This window comes from Neofelis nebulosa, chromosome X (assembly GCF_028018385.1).
Source record: "Neofelis nebulosa isolate mNeoNeb1 chromosome X, mNeoNeb1.pri, whole genome shotgun sequence".
NCBI lineage: Eukaryota > Metazoa > Chordata > Mammalia > Carnivora > Felidae > Neofelis > Neofelis nebulosa.
This window is the reverse complement of record NC_080800.1, coordinates 41,110,388-41,130,715: the sequence shown is the minus strand read 5'-3', so window position 1 is coordinate 41,130,715 and position 20,328 is coordinate 41,110,388. Positions and strand designations below refer to the sequence as shown.

At 46.9% G+C, this 20,328-nt stretch overlaps 1 protein-coding gene across 3 annotated transcripts in view; it reads left to right on the top strand.

Annotated features, from left to right (window-relative positions):
- SLC9A7 (solute carrier family 9 member A7) overlaps positions 1–20,328 on the top strand; it is a 133,998-nt gene that overhangs the window by 98,449 nt on the left and 15,221 nt on the right. For 2 of the 3 annotated variants that reach the window (XR_009257223.1, XM_058713961.1), the window contains exons 13-14: positions 9,005–9,064; positions 13,374–13,437. Coding sequence is in view for 2 of the 3 variants with exons in the window: in XM_058713961.1 (XP_058569944.1) it covers positions 9,005–9,064; positions 13,374–13,437 (124 nt within the window). In the remaining variant the exon portion in view is untranslated. The remainder of the gene's footprint in view (positions 1–9,004; positions 9,065–13,373; positions 13,438–20,328) is intronic. The other variant, XM_058713962.1, reaches the window with a different exon arrangement.

Below are 20,328 nucleotides of genomic sequence, written 5' to 3'. Positions count from 1 at the left end.
TTCTCTTTTTTTCTTTCAGTCTTACCAGAGGTTTGTCAACTTTGTGGATCTTTTCAAAGAGCTAGCTCTTCATTGCCTTGATTTTCTATATCGTTTTCCGGTTTCTGCCCCTATCTTTATTCTTTCCTTCTTTCTGACCAACTCCACCCAGACAGCGTCATGAAGCAAATTGGCGAAAAATACACATGGCATTAGTTCATTGCATTTTCCTGATGTGTATAAATAGTGATTACGTAAGTGTGGAAACTGACATATGTAGAGATTACACGGAAAGACATTCCCTCACAAATAAACTAATGAGATTGATTGGTTTTTCTGGCCTGTGGCTTGTGATGTTACCTGATGGCCATGAATCATTTCTGTGAACCAGGTTCTTATTCTAAATTGATTCAGAAACCCTGTGAAGTTCAGTGTGGGGTTTTGACCTCCGCCACCTCGGTAAACTTAATACCTACTTGTTCCTTACTTCTCTAGGCTGCTGACAGAGGCCCTGATGAGGTGTTAAGTGGCTGCTCAACATCAGAAGCCCGGGGTGGGTCTCAGAGTTCCACCATAAATAATTAGGAGTTAGTTGTGATTTGTTTTTAAATTTTTTTAATGCTTATTTATTTTTGAGAGAGAGAGAGAGAGAGAGAGAGAGAGAGAGAGAGAGAGAGAGAGGAGCAGAGCGGGGGAGGGGCAGAAAGAGAGAGGGGGAGACAAAGACTCCAAAGCAGACTCCGGGATCTGAGCTGTCAGCACAGAGCCCAACACGGGGCTCGAACCCACGAACCGCCAGATCATGAGCTGAGCTGAAGTCGGATGCTCAACCGACTGAGCCACCCAAGGGCCCCTTGGGAGTTAGTTGTGATTTTTAACCATGGCTAAATTTTCATCTGTCCATAACATAAAAACGAATACAACACAAACCCACAGCCAGGTCGCTGCTTTCCAGAAATCCAGCTTACCTTTCTAAATTGGTAGGTCGTGATTGATATTTTGAAACATAATAGCAAAAATGCTCCAGTGGTTTTCCGTTAATGCACAGACTGCATATTTTTCTTAGCCTCTTGAGCAGGTGTTGTTATTCACAAAGGATATAATTTTGGCAATTAAAAAAAAAAAGTGACCACGGGATTACTTCAGCAGAGGAGTCTCGTATGTACCCAGAGCACATTTTGGCGACATAGTGGCCATTCTCTTTGGAGCCCCCGCTTCAAGTGACACAGTCCAACGAGCAGTTGCCCTTCACAGCCCAGTGTGCAGGAACGCAAACACTCAAGGACAAGTAAGGGTAATCCTGTGAGACGGAGAATTTACGACAAAGCTCTTTGCGAGATAACTTGAAGATAAAGGCAGAGAAAAGCCCTGAGCTCTTTATGTAATAGCATTTGTAACTGGATTATTTTAAGAAAGTTTAAGGACGCCAGCATGTAATCAAAGGGCAGATTCTGTGAGGTGAGGGAATTGGGCTCCCGGGTCTAAGAGCCTCGGTGTCGCAGCCTTGATTCCACCATTTTTCTTTTCTTTTTTATTTTAAATATTTTATTTTATTTTATTTTATTTTATTTTTTATTTTATTTTTATTTTTTTTTAATTTTTTCTCTTTTTAGACTATTTTATAGCATGTAGTAAGTTAGCATTTACATTCATTTTCAGCTTTGTCTTCTGGCTTTTTTTTTCAATATATGAAATTTATTGTCAAATTGGTTTCCATACAACACCTAGTGCTCCTCCCAAAAGGTGCCCTCCTCAATGCCCATCACCCCCCCTCCCCTCCCTCCCACCCCCCATCAACCCTCAGTTCTCAGTTTTTAAGAGTCTCTTATGCTTTGGCTCTCTCCCACTCTAACCTCTTTTTTTTTTTTCCTTCCCCGCCCCCATGGGTTTCTGTTAAGTTTCTCAGGATCCACATAAGAGTGAAACCATATGGTGTCTGTCTTTCTCTGTATGGCTTATTTCACTTAGCATCACACTCTCCAGTTCCATCCACGTGGCTACAAAGGGCCATATTTCGTTCTTTCTCATTGCCACGTAGTACTCCATTGTGTATATAAACCACAATTTCTTTATCCATTCATCAGTTGATGGACATTTAGGCTCTTTCCATAATTTGGCTATTGTTGAGAGTGCTGCTATAAACATTGGGGTACAAGTGCCCCAATGCATCGGTACTCCTGTATCCCTTGGGGAAATTCCTAGCAGTGCTATTGCTGGGTCATAGGGTAGGTCTATTTTTAATTTTCTGAGGAACCTCCACACTGCTTTCCAGAGCGGCTGCACCAGTTTGCATTCCCACCAACAGTGCAAGAGGGTTCCCGTTTCTCCACATCCTCTCCAGCATCTACAGTCTCCTGATTTGTTCATTTTGGCCACTCTGACGGGCGTGAGGTGATATCGGAGTGTGGTTTTGATTTGTACTTCCCTGATGAGGAGCGACATTGAGCATCTTTTCATGTGCCTGTTGGCCATCCGGATGTCTTCTTTAGAGAAGTGTATATTCATGTTTTCTGCCCATTTCTTCACTGGGTTCTTTGTTTTTCGGGTGTGGAGTTTGGTGAGCTCTTTATAGATTTTGGATACTAGCCCTTTGTCCGATGTGTCATTTGCAAATATCTTTTCCCATTCCGTTGGCTGCCTTTTAGTTTTGTTGGTTGTTTCCTTTGCTGTGCAGAAGCCTTTTATCTTCATAAGGTCCCAGTAGTTCATTTTTGCTTTTAATTCCCTTGCCTTTGGGGATGTGTCAAGTAAGAAATTGCTACGGCTGAGGTCAGAGAGGTCTTTTCCTGCTTTCTCCTCTAGGGTTTTGATGGTTTCCTGTCTCACATTCAGGTCCTTCATCCATTTTGAGTTTATTGTTGTGAATGGTGTGAGAAAGTGGTCTAGTTTCAACCTTCTGCATGTTGCTGTCCAGTTCTCCCAGCACCATTTGTTAAAGAGACTGTCTTTTTTCCATTGGATGTTCTTTCCTGCTTTGTCAAAGATGAGTTGGCCATACGTTTGTGGGTCTAGTTCTGGGGTTTCTATTCTATTCCATTGGTCTATGTGTCTGTTTTTGTGCCAATACCATGCTGTCTTGATGATGACAGCTTTGTAGTAGAGGCTAACGTCTGGGATTGTGATGCTTCCTGCTTTGGTCTTCTTCTTCAAAATTACTTTCTCTATTCGGGGCCTTTTGTGGTTCCATATGAATTTTAGGATGGCTTGTTCTAGTTTTGAGAAGAATGCTGGTGCAATTTTGATTGGGATTGCATTGAATGTGTAGATAGCTTTGGGTAGTATTGACATTTTGACAATATTTATTCTTCCAATCCATGAGCACAGAATGTTTTTCCATTTCTTTATATCTTCTTCAATTTCCTTCATAAGCTTTCTATAGTTTTCAGCATACAGATCTTTTACATCTTTGGTTAGATTTATTTCTAGGTATTTTATGCTTCTTGGTGCAGTGGTGAATGGGATCAATTTCTTTATTTGTCTTTCTGTTGCTTCATTGTTAGTGTATAAGAATGCGACTGACTTCTGTACATTGATTTTGTATCCTGCAACTTTGCTGAATTCATGTATCAGTTCTAGCAGACTTTTGGTGGAGTCTATCGGATTTTCCATGTATAATATCATGTCATCTGCAAAAAGCGAAAGCTTGACTTCATCTTTGCCAATTTGGATGCCTTTGATTTCCTTTTGTTGTCTGATTGCTGATGCTAGAATTTCCAACACTATGTGAAACAACAGCGGTGAGAGTGGACATCCCTGTCGTGTTCCTGATCTCAGGGAAAAAGCTCTGTTTTTCCCCATTGAGGATGATGTTAGCTGTGGGCTTTTCATAAATGGCTTTTATGATCTTTAAGTATGTTCCTTCTATCCCGACTTTCTCGAGGGTTTTTATTAAGAAAGGTTGCTGAATTTTGTCAAATGCCTTTTCTGCATCGATTGACAGGATCATATGGTTCTTATCTTTTATTAATGTGATGTATCACGTTGATTGATTTGCGAATGTTGAACCAGCCCTACATCCCAGGAATGAATCCCACTTGATCATGGTGAATAATTCTTTTTATATGCTGTTGAATTCGATTTGCTAGTATCTTATTGAGAATTTTTGCATCCATATTCATCAGGGATATTGGCCTGTAGTTCTCTTTTTTTTACTGGGTCTCTGTCTGGTTTAGGAATCAAAGTAATATTGGCTTCATAGAATGAGTCTGGAAGTTTTCCTTCCCTTTCTATTTCTTGGAATAGCTTGAGAAGGATAGGTATTATCTCTGCTTTAAACGTCTGGTAGAACTCCCCTGGGAAGCCATCTGGTCCTGGACTCTTATTTGTTGGGAGACTTTTGATAACTGATTCAATTTCTTCGCTGGTTATGGGTCTGTTCAAGCTTTCTATTTCCTCCTGATTGAGTTTTGGAAGCGTGTGGGTGTTTAGGAATTTGTCCATTTCTTCCAGGTTGTCCAGTTTGTTGGCATATAATTTTTCATAGCATTCCCTGATAATTGCTTGTATCTCTGAGGGATTGGTTGTAATAATTCCATTTTCATTCATGATTTTATCTATTTGGGTCATCTTCCTTTTCTTTTTGAGAAGCCTGGCTAGAGGTTTGTCAGTTTTGTTTATTTTTTCAAGAAACCAACTCTTGGTTTCATTGATCTGCTCTACAGTTTTTTTAGATTCTGTATTGTTTATTTCTGCTCTGATCTTTATTATTTCTCTTCTTCTGCTGGGTTTAGGCTGCCTTTGCTGTTCTGCTTCTATTTCCTTTAGGTGTGCTGTGAGATTTTGTATTTGGGATTTTTCTCGTTTCTTGAGATAGGCCTGGATTGCACTGTATTTTCCTCTAAGGACTGCCTTTGCTGCGTCCCAAAGCGTTTGGATTGTTGTATTTTCATTTTCGTTTGTTCCCATATATATTTTAATTTCTTCTCTAATTGCCTGGTTGACCCACTCATTCGTTAGTAGGGTGTTCTTTAACCTCCATGCTTTTGGAGGTTTTCCAGACTTTTTCCTGTGGTTGATTTCAAGCTTCATAGCATTGTGGTCTGAAAGTATGCATGGTATGATTTCAATTCTTGTATACTTATGAAGGGCTGTTTTGTGACCCAGTATGTGATCTATCTTGGAGAATGTTCCATGTGCACTCGAGAAGAAAGTATATTCTGTTGCTTTGGGATGCAGAGTTCTAAATATATCTGTCAAGTCCATCTGATCCAATGTATCATTCAGGGCCCTTGTTTCTTTATTGACCGTGTGTCTAGATGATCTATCCATTTCTGTAAGTGGGGTGTTAAAGTCCCCTGCAATTACCACATTCTTATCAATAAGGTTGCTTATGTTTGTGAGTAATTGTTTTATATATTTGGGGGCTCCCGTATTCGGTGCATAGACATTTATAATTGTTAGCTCTTCCTGATGGAGAGACCCTGTGATTATTATATAATGCCCTTCTTCATCTCTTGTTACAGCCTTTAATTTAAAGTCTAGTTTGTCTGATATAAGTGTGGCTACTCCAGCTTTCTTTTGGCTTCCAGTAGCATGATAAATAGTTCTCCATCCCCTCACTCTCAATCTGAAGGTGTCCTCAGGTCTAAAATGAGTCTCTTGTAGACAGCAAATAGATGGGTCTTGTTTTTTTATCCATTCTGATACCCTGTGTCTTTTGGTTGGCACATTTAGTCCATTTACATTCAGTGTTATTATAGAAAGATATGGGTTTAGAGTCATTGTGATGTCCGTAGGTTTCATGCTTGTAGAGATGTCTCTGGTACTTTGTCTCACGGGATCCCCCTTAGGATCTCTTGTAGGGCTGGTTTAGTGGTGATGAATTCCTTCAGTTTTTGTTTGTTTGGGAAGACCTTTATCTCTCCTATTCTAAATGACAGACTTGCTGGATAAAGGATTCTCGGCTGCATATTTTTTCTGTTCATCACATTGAAGATCTCCTGCCATTCCTTTCTGGCCTGCCAAGTTTCAGTAGAGAGATCGGTCATGAGTCTTATAGGTCTCCCTTTATAGGTTAGAGCACGTTTATCCCTCGCTGCTTTCAGAATTTTCTCTTTATCCTTGTATTTTGCCAGTTTCATTATGATATGTCGTGCAGAAGATCGATTCCAGTTACGTCTGAAGGGAGTTCTCTGTGCCTCTTGGATTTCAATGCCTTTTTCCTTCCCCAGATCCGGGAAGTTCTCAGCTATTATTTCTTCAAGAACACCTTCAGCACCTTTCCCTCTCTCTTCCTCCTCTGGAATACCAATTATGCATAGATTATTTCTCTTTAGTGCATCACTTAGTTCTCTAATTTTCCCTCATACTCCTGGATTTTTTTGTCTCTCTTTTTCTCAGCTTCTTCTTTTTTTGCATAATTTTATCTTCTAGTTCACCTGTTCTCTCCTCTGCTTCTTCAATCTGAGCCGTGGTCATTTCCATTTTATTTTGCAGCTCGTTTATCGCATTTTTTAGCTCCTCCTGACTATTCCTTAGTCCCTTGATCTCTGTAGCAAGAGATTCTCTGCTCTCCTCTATACTGTTTTCAAGCTCAGTGATTAATTTTATGACTGTTATTCTAAATTCACTTTCTGTTACATTGTTTAAATCCTTTTTGATCAGTTCGTTAGCTGTTGTTATTTCCTGAAGATTCTTTCGAGGGGAATTCTTCCGTTTGGTCATTTTGGATAGTCCCTGGAGTGGTGCGGGACTTCGGGGCACTTCCCCTGTGCTGTCTTGAATAACTTGCGTTGGTGGGCGGGGCCGCAGTCACACCTGATGTCTGCCCCCAGCCCACCGCTGGGGCCACAGTCAGACTGGTGTGTGCCTTCTCTTCCCCTCTCCTAGGGGCGGGATTCACTGTGGGGTGGCGTGGCCTGTCTGGGCTACTTGCACACTGCCACGCTTGTGGTGCTGGGGATGTGGCGTATTAGCTGGGGTGGATCGGCAAGGTGCACAGGGGCGGGAGGGGCAGGCTCAGCTAGCTTTTCCTTCGGAGATCCACTTCGGGAGGGGCCCTGCGGTACTGGGAGGGAGTCAGACCCATCAGAGGGATGGATCTGCAGAAGCACAGCGTTGGGTGTTTGCACGGTGCAAGCCAGTTCCCTGGCAGGAACCGGTTCCCTTTGGGATTTTGGCTGGGGGATGGGCGGGGGAGATGGCGCTGGCGAGCCCCTTTGTTCCCAGCCAAGCTGAGCTCTGTCGTCCGGGGGCTCAGCAGCTCTCCCTCCCTTTGTCCTCCAGCCTTCCCCCTTTCTGAGCAGAGCTGTTAACTTATGACCTCCCAGACGCTAAGTCGAGCTTGCTGTCAGAACACAGTCCATCAGGCCCCTCCGCTTTTTCCAGCCAGACTCGGGGGCTCTGCTTGGCCAGTGGGCCGCCCTTCCGCCCCGGCTCCTTCCCGCCAGTCTGTGGAGCGCGCACCGTCTCGCCACCCTTCCTACCCTCTTCCGTGGGCCTCTCGTCTGCGCTTGGCTCCGGAGACTCCGTTCTGCTAATCCTCTGGCGGTTTTCTGGGTTCTTTAGGCAGGTGTAGGTGGAATCTAAGTGATCAGCAGGACGCGCGGTGAGCCCAGCGTCCTCCTACGCTGCCTTCTCGATTCCACCATTTTTCTACCTTTGTGACCTTGGGCAACTTATTGAGGCTCGTCAACTCACTCTCCCTCGCCGGTTTCGATGGGGACACTAGCGTGAGGCCAAAATGTGACGACAAATAAATGTGATAAAGAACTTGCTCATTAAACGTACCGTCTGGCACAGGGTAAGCGTTTGTTGTATTTTAGCTCTTCTATCACCGTTAGTACTGCTACGCTTGCTATTGTTCTGGTCATTAGTGACTCTTACACCGGTGGAGTCCAGCTCGCTTTTCTGGAATTTGTTACACTTTTTCAATGCTCCCGTAAAATACAGAGTCTGGTTTAAGTCACGTTCTGAACGTGTGACTAGTTAAAAGTAGCACCTGAAGAAGCATCACATTCTCACTCATATTTCAGGGGATGTTAGTAGCATGAGAGTTTGGGCATTGTCTTTGCCCTCCTGGTTTTCGTTATTGCCCCCCCCACGCCCCCCACAAGGAGTCCTTCAAAAATGTCTTTTTCCCAAAGACCTCTTCCAGTGAAAACTTAATACCACAGATCTGCTATATACCTGTTTATGTGCTCTCACGCTTCAGAGGGCTAGAAACCACTGGAATATTAAAGGGTTTTTTTTTTTTGTCTCCTAAGAACCAATTTTCACACCCATGGGGGCAATAGCACCCCTAATTGGTATTGCACATGATTTAGCGCAGTGGTTCTCCACCAAGGGCAGGTTGCCTCCCAGGGGACATTTGTCAATGTCTGGAGATATTTTTGGTTGCCTCAACGGGGCAGGGGGGATGCTACTGATATCTCGTAGGCAGAGGCCAGGGCCCAGAATGTCAACAGCGCCAAGATGGTGAAACCCTGCTCCTAGAGGACGATGGCAAAGTTCAAATGAACCCTGAATAACCCAGAAATTGTTAAGGAAGGTGCAGATGGTCCGTGCCAGCTCTAAGGCACAAGACAGAGAATAGCAGCAGCTGGGCTCCTGACCTTCAGGTCAAACCTGTGGACAACATGGTTTACGTTTTGCTCTTTCTGTCCAATATGTGTCAAAATATGTGTAAACGCTTCAAGTGTGTGTTTAGTGACAACTTTGTCTCCCGGTTTTCCTACGGATGGATCTTGCTTTATGAAACGGATGAATTCCTGAAAAGTAGGAACTCATCACCTGTGCGTTGCATTTAGTCCTCTGATGTCCTTCCGTTATATCTTGAGAGGCTCGTCTTCCTTCCGAGTCGATCCTCATTTGAGCTAGCTCCTACCATTGTTGCTTTGAATCTAAGTTTGGTGGCCCCTCGGCCTCTCCGGGTTTTAGCCAATGGGGACAGCTGAAGAGAGGGTCCAGATTTATATTCAAGGTGAGCCAGCCTGTTCTCTGATGGGCGTGGTCCCGGTCCCGTGTCCGTAGCTCCTGGCTCCCCCGTGTCCCTGTCACACTCACACTCCCTTTTTCTGCTGCCCAGAGTTGGCGTCGAGGAGCCCTCCGAAGAGGACCAGAACGAACGCCGCTCACAGTACTTCAGGTGACACAAGGGCGTCCTCAGAAACCAATTAACCGGGCCTGGCTTCTCTCCTCCTCCTAACCTGAGATGTTTCTCTCCATGCTGTTTTGTCTCTTTCTTCCTCCCTGTGTGTGCCAACCCCCTGCCCCTTCCAGCAAAGGGGCAAGAGGTCGGGTCACGTCTAACCCTTTTTCCCACCCTTTCTCTGGGTTGATTGATGTGTCGGTGTTCCTGAGATTCTGTCCCCTTGCCCTGCATATTGGACAACGTGTGTCAACACCAAGGCCGGAGATGGCAAGTGTCTCTCCCTTCTTTTACCACTGAGCTTAGTGTTGAGAGCAGTCCATTTTCAGAGCCACGGATCTTTTCCCACAAAGTCTTGTTTCTGGTCTAGTAGACAAGGCTTTTACCTCCTAAAGACAACTAGAATTGTTTTTTAATGGTTATTTATTTTTGAGACAGACAGACAGACAGACAGAGTGCAAATGGGGGAGGCACAGAGAGAGAGAGAGAATGGGGGAGACACAGAATCAGAAGCAGGCTCCGGGCTCCGAGCTGTCAGCACAGAGCCCAACCCGGGGCTCGAACTCAGGAGATCATGACCTGAGCCGGAGTCCGACACTTAACTGACTGAGCCACCCAGGCGCCCCAAGAGAACTAGCATTTGATATTTCCGCCATGACTGGAGAATCAGTCTTAATCAAGCACCAACACTCCCTTAGATTTTTAAGTCTGTATTTGTGTACTTGTACCTTATGGTGAATCAGAAGATACAAAAAAAGTTGTTTTTTATTTTTTTTATTTATTGATTTTTCAGTATATGAAATTTATTGTCACATTGGTTTCCATACAACACCCAGTGCTCATCCCAAAAGGTCTTTATCTTCTGGTTTAAAAAAAGAGTTGTTTTTTGAACCAGAAGATAAAGACTCTTTTAATGCAGTTTGTTTCTCAGTGTTCATCCAAGTTTACGATTGGATTAGGCTTAAGAGTGGCAATGTTGAGCAAGCAGAGCAAAGACTTTAATGTTTCTTTTTTCCTTCCTGAGCTGATTCTCAATGCTGGTAGATAAACCAGCGCAGAATAGGCTTGAACTCTGTTCTCGCCACTGTGAAAGTACGTCACTGAGGGCAGCAGAGAGAATAGCGATGCCTGTCATCAGGCATGTTCATCACGATATCACCAGGCTCCAGATATACTGTAATGATGTCCATATAATTAAAGGAAGCTGTTAAATTCCCTGGGTTCACATTTTTCTCTACCGTTTAAAATACACATGCATGCGTGCACACACACACACACACACACACACACGGTAACTTTTGGAGACCTGACTCTAGGTACCAGTTAAGTTGCAGAGGAAACCCTTTCTTTTGAAATATCCCACCTTCAGGAAGGAAGGTCCTTTGGGCAAAGTACAAGTGATTACCCTTGGGACGTTTGAGAATTCCGACTATGATCTGGTGTTCAGGGTTTTGCATGAAGGTATGTGTCTCATGGTCCTCCAATTATTTAGGACCTCAGCCATTCAAATTTTTGAAAAGTTATCGATTAAAGTGGAACACTTCTAAAATTCCTGGCATTTCATGGCATTTTATACAGCAGCTGCTCCCAAGGTACTTAGACCAGAAGGGAAATTATTCACCTTCTTTCTGTATTTATTCATTCCAGAATGAGCACATTCGTTTGCTTGCTTTGTTTTCTCTTTTGGTGTGAAACTGAGTGAAATTTCAACTGCTCAGCGGCCCGCCCCATGTGGCCCGTGGCTAGCACATTGGACAGCGCAGATCTAGACCACTACCATCGTTGCAGAAAGTTCTGCTGGACAGCGTGGATCTGGAATCATTCCCAGGTTACCCCAAACAAAATGTTGAACATTACGGGTTTGAGATGAGGTTAAGGTGCCCCTACTTTTGTGAGTTTATCAAGTCCTTTCAACGTGTTGTGCGTTGTTGTTTTGCCTTCCGGCCTGGCCACGGCGGGCCCAGGAGAAAGAATTCCACTGACATTGCCAGGACTCGAGTGAGAATAGTCACAACCTAGTCTTTCTAAGCAGCTCTTGTTGCACAGAATTTGATTCTTGTGAAACAAGTTGTTTGCCTCTTAATAGAGATTCGTTAAAAGAATAGAGGAGGCTAAATTTCATGTGGCAGCTTTTATTGTATTTGGTTTTGCTTTCGTTATCGTAATACAGGGCATACGTGACCTTTTCTCTTACCCGTCGCCTTCCTATTTCATCTAGGCCAACAAAGTCCATTTGTTTCATCTTTGCTGACGTAGAAGCCACTTATGAAGGCTCATTACACCTGTTTCGAAACTCACAGTACAGAAAGGAGAGATTATGAGTGGCAGGTCTGGGCCGCCATGTCCTTGGCCATACTGCATTCCATGCCCTTCAGATCCCCAGAATCTCATTGCTCCTGCCCCACAGTATGGTTAGGCCTTTTGGTTAGGCCGAGGACAGCTGTGTCACCTGGCATTCTGGCAGGCCGTCTGAGAAATGCCGGGGTAACCACTGCTCCGCCCCTCTGAGTCTGCTTGGGGGAGCTCATCCAAGTGAACTAGCCTGCCATTAAGTGGCTTCGTGCTGCCGTAGAATCCAAAGAGCAAGGCCTCATACTGGATTCCTAGCCGTTGATCTTACAAATGCTGACAAACTCACCATACAGAGGACTTTTCTCTGCGAACTCTATGTTCATTCGTTCAGAGTCTCCAAAACAGGTGAGGGCTCAAAATCAAGAGCGAGGAAGCCCATATGCGACCCCTCCTCTAGCACTCTGATGCATTAGACACATCGGGTACATGGAGGCCCTGGTGTGACGTTTTTAAGGGACAGCCCTGAGGCCTCTGAAATGGACGGATTTCCGGTCAGAAAATCTCTGTGAGATTTGTTGCTCGGAGGTCCCCCGGATAACGTCCGGTGATGATGACGAGCCTCCAAGCCTCAGAACCTCCTGCCTGGAGGCAGCTCCTAGACACAGAGCAAAAGTCCATCTAACTCCCTGCAAAGGTCCTCCCAAGCCCCAGGCCCGTAGGGAGGAACTCTGGTGTCAGGTACACCAGGCTTTAGCTAGAAGAGTAGGCACTCAGTGAATATTTGCCAGACGTGTGCATTCATCCTGTGGTTTTCAACTCTGCCTTCCGCGACATCTGGCAGATCTGTCCCCTTTCCCTCCAGAGCGCCCCTTTCTGGGGCTCCACGCCTTGGGTGAGTGCCGGACAGACCTGGAATGAGACAGGGCGGAGGTTGGCTTGGCGAGGAGGTTGTCTTCTATTTCCCTTTTCCATTCGTCTCTTTTCTCAAGACGTGACGCGGCATCACAGGTGGGAAAGAGGGAGGGAGAGGGAGAAAAGTAAGGTGTGCACACACCGGGCTGCAGAGACCCTTGGTTGAGGCCCCTTGGTACCTCCCTTTAAGCTCAAGTTACACCTGCCAAAAAAAAAACAAAAAACAAAAAACAAAAAAAGCTGCATTCTCAGTTTACAGTTCTTTGCAGCACCCAAGGGAGTGAGGGAAGACAGAGAATGTTCCTGGCCTCCTTGTTTTCTCCCCCATTTCCCCATGCTCTCCGTGTCATGGGCATCACAGCTTTCTGCCTCCAAGTGAGGAAGGTGCAGGGCAACTCAACCCCAGTAGGCGCATGGGATTCACTGTGAGCGGATCTCACCACTTGGCCTTTTCCGTCTGCCTTCAGTTGTTGATCTCGAATGTGCCGGTTCTCAGGTCGTCTCTGCTGCAGGAGGACGCGGGGGCCACCAGGACAAAACGTTAATGATGTGCACGCTCGGGTATTGAGGCGACGTGTACGGACGGCTACAACTTTATTTGAATGCCTCTGAAAAATTAGACAGCCGATAGAGACATGGCTAGATATGCGATAAAGAACCTCCAGCAAAATATCAACGGTGGCGTCTAGGTGTTCACTATGAATTCCTCCAACACTGCCCTGGACATGTGAAACATCCTGTACCAGATGTTTGGGGAATTCAAAGGTCAGGGCAGAGGGGAGGAAGCAGCAGAAAGGAAAAGGTGGGGGGCAGTGGGATCCCCCCTCGGATAACTCGGACCATCTGGTGCCGTTCCCCAGAGACCAGGATAGGGTGTGAGCACACGGGACTTCTTGCCTCTTCTGCCCCCTGGGCTCTGGCATGGTACGTGACCTCTTTCTCACGACTTTTGCATGGCGGCCTTCCTCTTCTTTTAGCTAACTACTCCTTCCGCTTCCGGGAGATGGTCAGCCCTCTTGGCTACTTGCCACCAGCATGGCCGCCACGGTCCAAGCTAACACTCTCCGTTTTTCTCCTTGTCTTTCTCCCTGGCGACTTCTAGAGTCGGTGTTGACCCAGATCAAGACCCACCACCCAACAACGACAGCTTTCAAGTCTTACAAGGGGTAAGTCACAAGAGATGCTCCTTCCACGGGGCGCCTGGGTGGCGCAGTCGGTTAAGCGTCCGACTTCAGCCAGGTCACGATCTCGCGGTCCGTGAGTTCGAGCCCCGCGTCGGGCTCTGGGCTGATGGCTTGGAGCCTGGAGCCTGTTTCCGATTCTGTGTCTCTTTCTCTCTCTGCCCCTCCCCCGTTCATGCTCTGTCTCTCTGTCCCAAAAATAAATAAAAAAAAAAAAAAAAAAAAAGTTGAAAAAAGAGATGCTCCTTCCAGGGGAAGACATTGTTAAAAACAGCTAAAGTTGGGGCGCCTGGGTGGCTCAGTCGGTTGAGCGTCCAGCTCGGCTTGAGCTCGGGTCATGATCTCACGGTTCATGGGTTCTAGCCCTGCGTTGGGCTCTGTGCTGACAGCGCAGAGCCTGCTTGGGATTCTCTCTCTCCCTGTCTCTGCGCCCCTCCCCTGCTCATGTTATCTCTCCCTCTCTCTCTGCCTTTCCCCTGCTTACACATGCATGTTTGCTCTATCTCTCAAAATAAGTAAACTTTTTTTTAAATAGCTACAATTTATTGAGCATTTATTACATGCCAGGCGTCTTTACATGGATTCCCTCACTGTGAGCATGATAACAACCTCATGAGGTAGGTACTGTTATCCCCATTTTACAGATTAGAAGCTGGAGTTTGAGAGTCTAAGTGAGTCGTCTACAGTTGGAGAATTAGAAAGTCATGAAGGCGGGACTTGACCGTGGAGTCAACGTTCTTAAACAACATATTGAGGGGTAGGCCAGCCAAGCTAAGTCCCTGACTGCCTACTTTCCGAGCATGGGTATTTGAGTACACTGGTGGTGGGCTCGCCATCGCTGGGTCAGAATCTGTCAGTGGTGCCCACACAGGGGAAGGAGAGGGCTGGGGTCTGACTCTCCAGTGTAGGGAATCTGAGGTAGAGAGGAAGGATGTGGCTGATCACAGGCCGTCCTGTTCCTCCAGGGCCTGGAATCCTCTAGAACTGAGTTCCCCTCGAGCCCGCTAAGGGCAGAGAACAAGACTCATACCCCCCACCTCCCACCGTAGGGGCTGAAGGTCATAATGGTTAAGGCTCAGGCGGGGTGGTGCCAGCCGGGACGGCCTGGGACAGAGTGCCAGGGAGGGCAGCTGTTGAGGCTGCCAGCAGAGGAGCCCCGTGGCAGCATCGAGTGTGACCGGCAGGGAAGAGTCGTCCCCGCTGCTGCAGAGAATCTGCTCCGGTTACTGTTGCGGCATATAACAAACCGCACCAGGCGTAGGAAAGTGAGCAGCAGATCCTCTGGCTCATGGATTCTCGAGGTCAGGAAGTCGGAAAGGGCAGAATACGGGCTGCTTGCCCTTGCTCCGAGTAGAAAGCTGGGGGCTGGCATCATCCAAAGACTCATTCACTCCTGTATCTGGCACCTGGGCTGGGAGAACCCCAAAGACTAGGGCAGCCGGCCGGAATGCCTGCGCCTGGCTCCGCCACGTGGCCTCGGGGTATCGGACTTCTTACGCGATGGCTCAGGGTTCCGAGAGCCAGTGTCCCAGCAGGCAAGGTGGAAGCTACGTGGCCATTCCTGACCCTGGATGTCTCCCGGTGTCACATCTGTGACTTTCTGGCGGTCACAGTGAGCTGCTCGAGCCAGCCCAGATTCAAGGGGGAGGGGAGAGGGACTGTCACCTCTTTATGGGAGGAGCGTCAGCAAAGGGGCAGACGTGATTCTGAGCTGCTGCGACACCCTTGTCGTGTGTCCAGGTTCGCCCCTTCCCGAGGCTGGCATTTCCCGGGCAGGCAAGGTTGGGGGAAGAAGGGTTATATGACAGGAGCAGACATTTGTTACAAAATGCTATTACTTGGACTTAGGCATCAGGAAGTCTTTTATTTGGGATGGAATCTCCAGCGCTGAGCACAGTGCCTGGCAATGAGGGTGGGGGGTGGGGTGGGGTGTTCTCGGTGGCTATTTGATGGGCAGATGGGGGGACGGCAGGAGTTAACAGTACCGCCGGCAAGGTTCCCAACCCCTTGTGTGTGTTGTGCGTGAAGCCACAGCGGGTATTTCCCTCTTTTCCAGTCAGCTTGGAATTGCACCGAATCCTAAATCCAGGCTACATATTGAAGATTCCAGGGGACCTTCTAAACGGCTCCATCCTGCACACCAGATTTAGCAAGTGTTGCAAAGTGTTGTGCTGTGCCGGGCCGGGAGGTGCCGCTATGGCTTTTTCGGATCTCCTTCTCAGGGGTGGTCACATCTTGGTGGTGATGCTCCTTCAGGGACACAAAACCACGACCTCTGAAAGACCTGGACATCTTCAGAAGAGATTCTATTAGAACTGGCCGTTGTGTTGGGAGCTTGAAGTTTCAATGAGAAATTCTTTGTGAAACGTTGCCATTGGACTCTAGTTTTGATTGAGGAGTTTGGAAAACAAGCGTTCGGGACTTGTGCACCTAGAAGCTAATTTAGAGTATAACACTTAGGGGCGCCCGGGTGGCTCAGTCAGTTGAGCGTCCGACTTCGGCTCAGGTCATGATCTCACGGTTTGTGAGTTTGCGCCCCGCGTTAGGCTCTGTGCTGACAGCTCAGAGCCTGGAATCTGCTTCGGATTCTGTGACTCCCTCTCTCCCCCGCACTGCTCCCCCCGCCTCAAAAATAAATAAATAAACTTTAGTGTATAACCCTTAGTGAGATCTTGAAACTCACTATAAGAAAACCCTGGGTGAAGCGTCTTTATTTCACTCAATGGAAAATAATGGCTCTGGTGGGATATGACTGCCCTATTCCAAAGCCTCCTCTCCAGGACCGCGGCTGGTCAAGATGAATTTTGTGAGAAAAACAGGCCAGTTCCAGCTGGATAGCCAGGGTTTGGAGAGATTTCAGCTTGTCAGTTCCAGATGAGTCAAACTTTCCCAGCCCTTTTGCTGTTGTTGTTGTTGTTGTTGTTGTTGTTGTTGTTGTTTTAATTGCCCCTGCCTCTGGATTTAAGCATGTCTGAAAGGAAGCACCTGAAATGGTTTGGTTGGTTTCATGTGGCGGAACCTACTGTTCATCTCATAAGAAATTCACATGGCAACCCTGGGCTTGTAACGAGACTTAGAAACAAACTGGCGTGTCACTTCTCCATGGAAATGTTTGAGAAAGCTGTGGGTCCCAAGTGCTAAGCGTTCTGGCACTGCATTCAGCCCATGCAGTGACAGCTAAGATAATGCACCCTGCCCCAGGCGGGGTGAGTTTCAGGAGCCTCCCTAGATGGGTCCGGAGGGGTCATCAGTGTTCCCGATGGCTCCCTGGAGGGCCCTTTGGGCCAATTGCGAATGGGCAGGCGCTGGTGACTTCTGCTGAACTCCCAGTGGCACCCGTTGGCCGCCTCTAACCAGGATCTGCTGTCACATCAGCCCCTTGACCTCCCTCCTCCCAAGCCTCTCACACGGTCATGCAGAGGGCCGTCAAAATGAGTTCCACTGGCATTTTGAAAGTCTTTCAAGATTGCTGTCAGACTAGGGGGGGAAAAGGCGAACTTCAAGTTTGGTTTCCCGGGGCACTTTCTTAAAGGTGACTTTAAGTACCTCAAGGGCCTTATCTCTCTCAGTCCTCCTGGCCTGACCTTCTCGGTCCAGCGAGGCGCTAACAGCAGGGCTGGGAGCACTCAGTGGTCACGAGCAACAGGAAAACAGAGAAATAAATGGGCTCCCTCATTTTTGGGTGAAATCCTGGGTTCTTGCAGTTTCCCCTGAAAGGGATCCAGGTCACACGCTCAGTGATGTCATGAAACTGAAATCCTAAGTGGGGGAAGTCCAGATGTTTGTTCCCCATTAGCAAAGAAAGGGCAGCTTTCTTCACCGCATGTTCCAAATGATCTTCTGAAAAACAAACAGGAAAGTGACATCTGACAGGAGCGAATTTGTTATGACAGTGCGGTTTTCCTCACTGGATCTAGAAGCCCAGAATGTTAGCTCATGTGAGCGAGGGAAAGGGGCTTCTGGCTAGGACTTTTGGCTTTTCTGTGAGGGAAGCATAAGAATATCGTGGGCAGACTTCGGCTTCACCTCCCTGGCAAGTTTGACTCATTAGAACAAAACAAAACAAAAACCTCAGTTGCTTTGTTTCTCCGGAGGTCTTGGTGACTTTGCAACCAAAACAAAAACAAGCCCAGCTGGAGGCAAGCTGCCTGGGCCTGGGGGTGGCCCCTCACCCCATTGAAGGGGGGAGCTGTTCCTGCCAGACAGAGCTGAGATTGACGTTGGCCGTTGGCCGGACGCGCAGACAAACCATTCACTTCCTTCCCCAAGTTTACAGAAGAGCACTGGTCGATGGGGCCGCTTTGGAGTAGCTAGGAGCACTTTGACTCTGAATTTATCCTGGCTTTCTCATCTCAGCAGGGCAAGATCACAAGCAGGATATTAATGGAATGTGGAGGAAAGGACAGCACCGTGCAGGTGCGTGCACACCCTCGAGCAGAAAATCAGCTGTTATTGACCTATAACTCTTCTGGGTCCTTCTCCAGCTTTCCTCCAGGCTGAAATCTGATACCCAGTCACTTAAATCTTTGATTTCAAAACAGTTGCTGTAGTGCCTTTTTTTTTTTTTTCTTCAAATTCCTACTCTTTGACTCCCCTACCCCCACCACGCTTTTCTTTTTGTTCTGATTGCCTCCCTTGGTCCCTAATTTCCCTTTTGGCTATTCTTTTTTTTTTTTTTTTCCTAGAAGTTCACAATTAACATTAATTCACTCATTTGACAAATGTGTACTGAGCACCTGTTCTATTTCAGGCATTCTTTCAGGCTCTGGGGATACATCTGCAAAGGGGACACATGAATCCGCATCCTTAAGGGTGTGGTGACAATGTGGTGAAGGGTAAGAGTGGCGACTGCCAGATGTGAGATCAGTAGATCTGTCCTTGCCGCCCCGAGTGTCCCCATGGACCAGAAGCCTGGGCATCATCAGAGAGCTTGTAAAAATGCAGACTGTCAGGACCCGTCTAGACCCACTGAACCTGAACCTGTTAGACCCCCTTCAGAGAAGCATTGGCCCCACCATCCCAGGGACATGAAAAAGGCCCAAACTGGGTCATATCACTTATTTTACTCTTTTGTTCTGCATTAGATTTCTAGAGCCACCGTAACGGATCCAGTGGCTTCAACCAACAGTCTCCGCTGGTTTCTCCATTTCAAGGCCAAAATGAAGGCGTTGGGTGGGGTTGGGCTCTGGGCAAGAACCCCCTGCCAAACTCATTCAGATTACTGGCAGAATTCAGTTCCGTGTGGTTATAGGACTACAGCCCTATTTCCTTGCTGACCATTGGCCCAGGGTCAAGCTCATCTCCTGGAAGCACGTGCATTTCCTGCTCTGTGGCCCCCTCTGTCTTCAAAGTCAGCAACAGCAGGGTGCGTCCCTGTCACACTTCGAATCCTTCCTGCCCCTTCTTCCACCGCAACTCTCTCGTTTGCCCTCTTTGTCTATTTTTAAGGACCTGTGTGATTGCACTGGGCCTCCTAGAAAACTGCAAGTCCATCTACAAAGCCCCTTTTGCCGGGTATCATAACATACAGGCTCCAGGGATTCGGAGATAGAAATCTTTGCGGGGGAGGGGGGCAGTGTGCTGCTCTTCCTCTGAAAAAAACCATAAGCTGTTCTCACTACTCTACTGACCTTAAGTTTAAACTTTTCTATCTTTTAACAGTAAGAACTCAGTTCTTTAATCTGCTTTCTTTTTCTTCATCGCACTTGTCACTGTATACATATCTGTCTGTCTTCCCCTGCTCTCCCTGCCCCACCCCCACCCCGGAAACGTGCTCCTTGAGGGGCAAGTGCTAACATCATTCCTTTTTGTCTCCAGTACCCATCATGGTGCCTGGCACACAGTAGGTGCTTAATGTATGCAGAAAAAAAATACACTCATTGTTATATCCCTGAAAATTGGTGATAAGGAGAGCCAGCGGTATTTTCTTCAAGGGGCTTCTCTCTTAGTAAGGTCAATGCAAAGTTTAAGAATAAATCCCATGTGTAACTTGCAAGGACAGAGGGTAGAATGGGAATGACCAGGAGTTTGGGATGAGACAATTGGGGGGATGGTTAAGCGGACAGATCTGCAGCTAATAGATAAATACATGCTGCAGATCTCATGCCCAACATAATAAGTACAATCAACAGCCCTGTGTCGCCAAAAAAAAAAAACAAAAAAAAAACCTGATAATTATGTGACAAGAAATAGATGTTCGCTAATGCTACAGTAGTAATCATACAACAGGGTCACACAACAAGACAATGGCACAGCCAGGGGTAGAATTAGGATTTGGACCCCCATAGTTGGTTGAGGAAGCCTGTGACACTCATTACGTATATCCCTTGGACTGCTGTGTTGCCTTTGAAACATTTCTCAGAGAAGCCAGCCTTGTACCCAGCCCTGAAGGATGAATAGGGATCGCCCCGGCAAGGTGTTGTCAGTGGGAGAAGGTGACCATACGAAAGGATGTTGCGCTGAAGACATGGGGTGTAAACCCTCCCGTGGGAATGCAGGTTTGGGGAGGGGGCATGGTGAGAGAGCAGGTCCCCGCTTTGTCTGTGGGCAGACACTTCCCCTGGTTTCTCCAAAGCCACCATATCTGGATTTATCCACATTCTTCCTGTACCTAGTCCTGCTTCTGGCACCATCTCTCAGAACGAGAAGTTGTTAGGCACCCCTGTTACAAAGTCGGACCTGATATTTGCTCGGAACTTACAACTCGTAACATTTCAGGGCTACAAGGTGTCTCTTAGTTTCTTGCATTCAAGGTCCCTTTATCTTCCTTGTGGACGGCAGGCAGAGCTCTCTGAAGACCTTTTGTTAGTTTGTCTTCAGAAAGAAAGCTTTCCTTTGCTTTACTCTTTGTAATGGTCCCTCTTGGGACCTACCCGA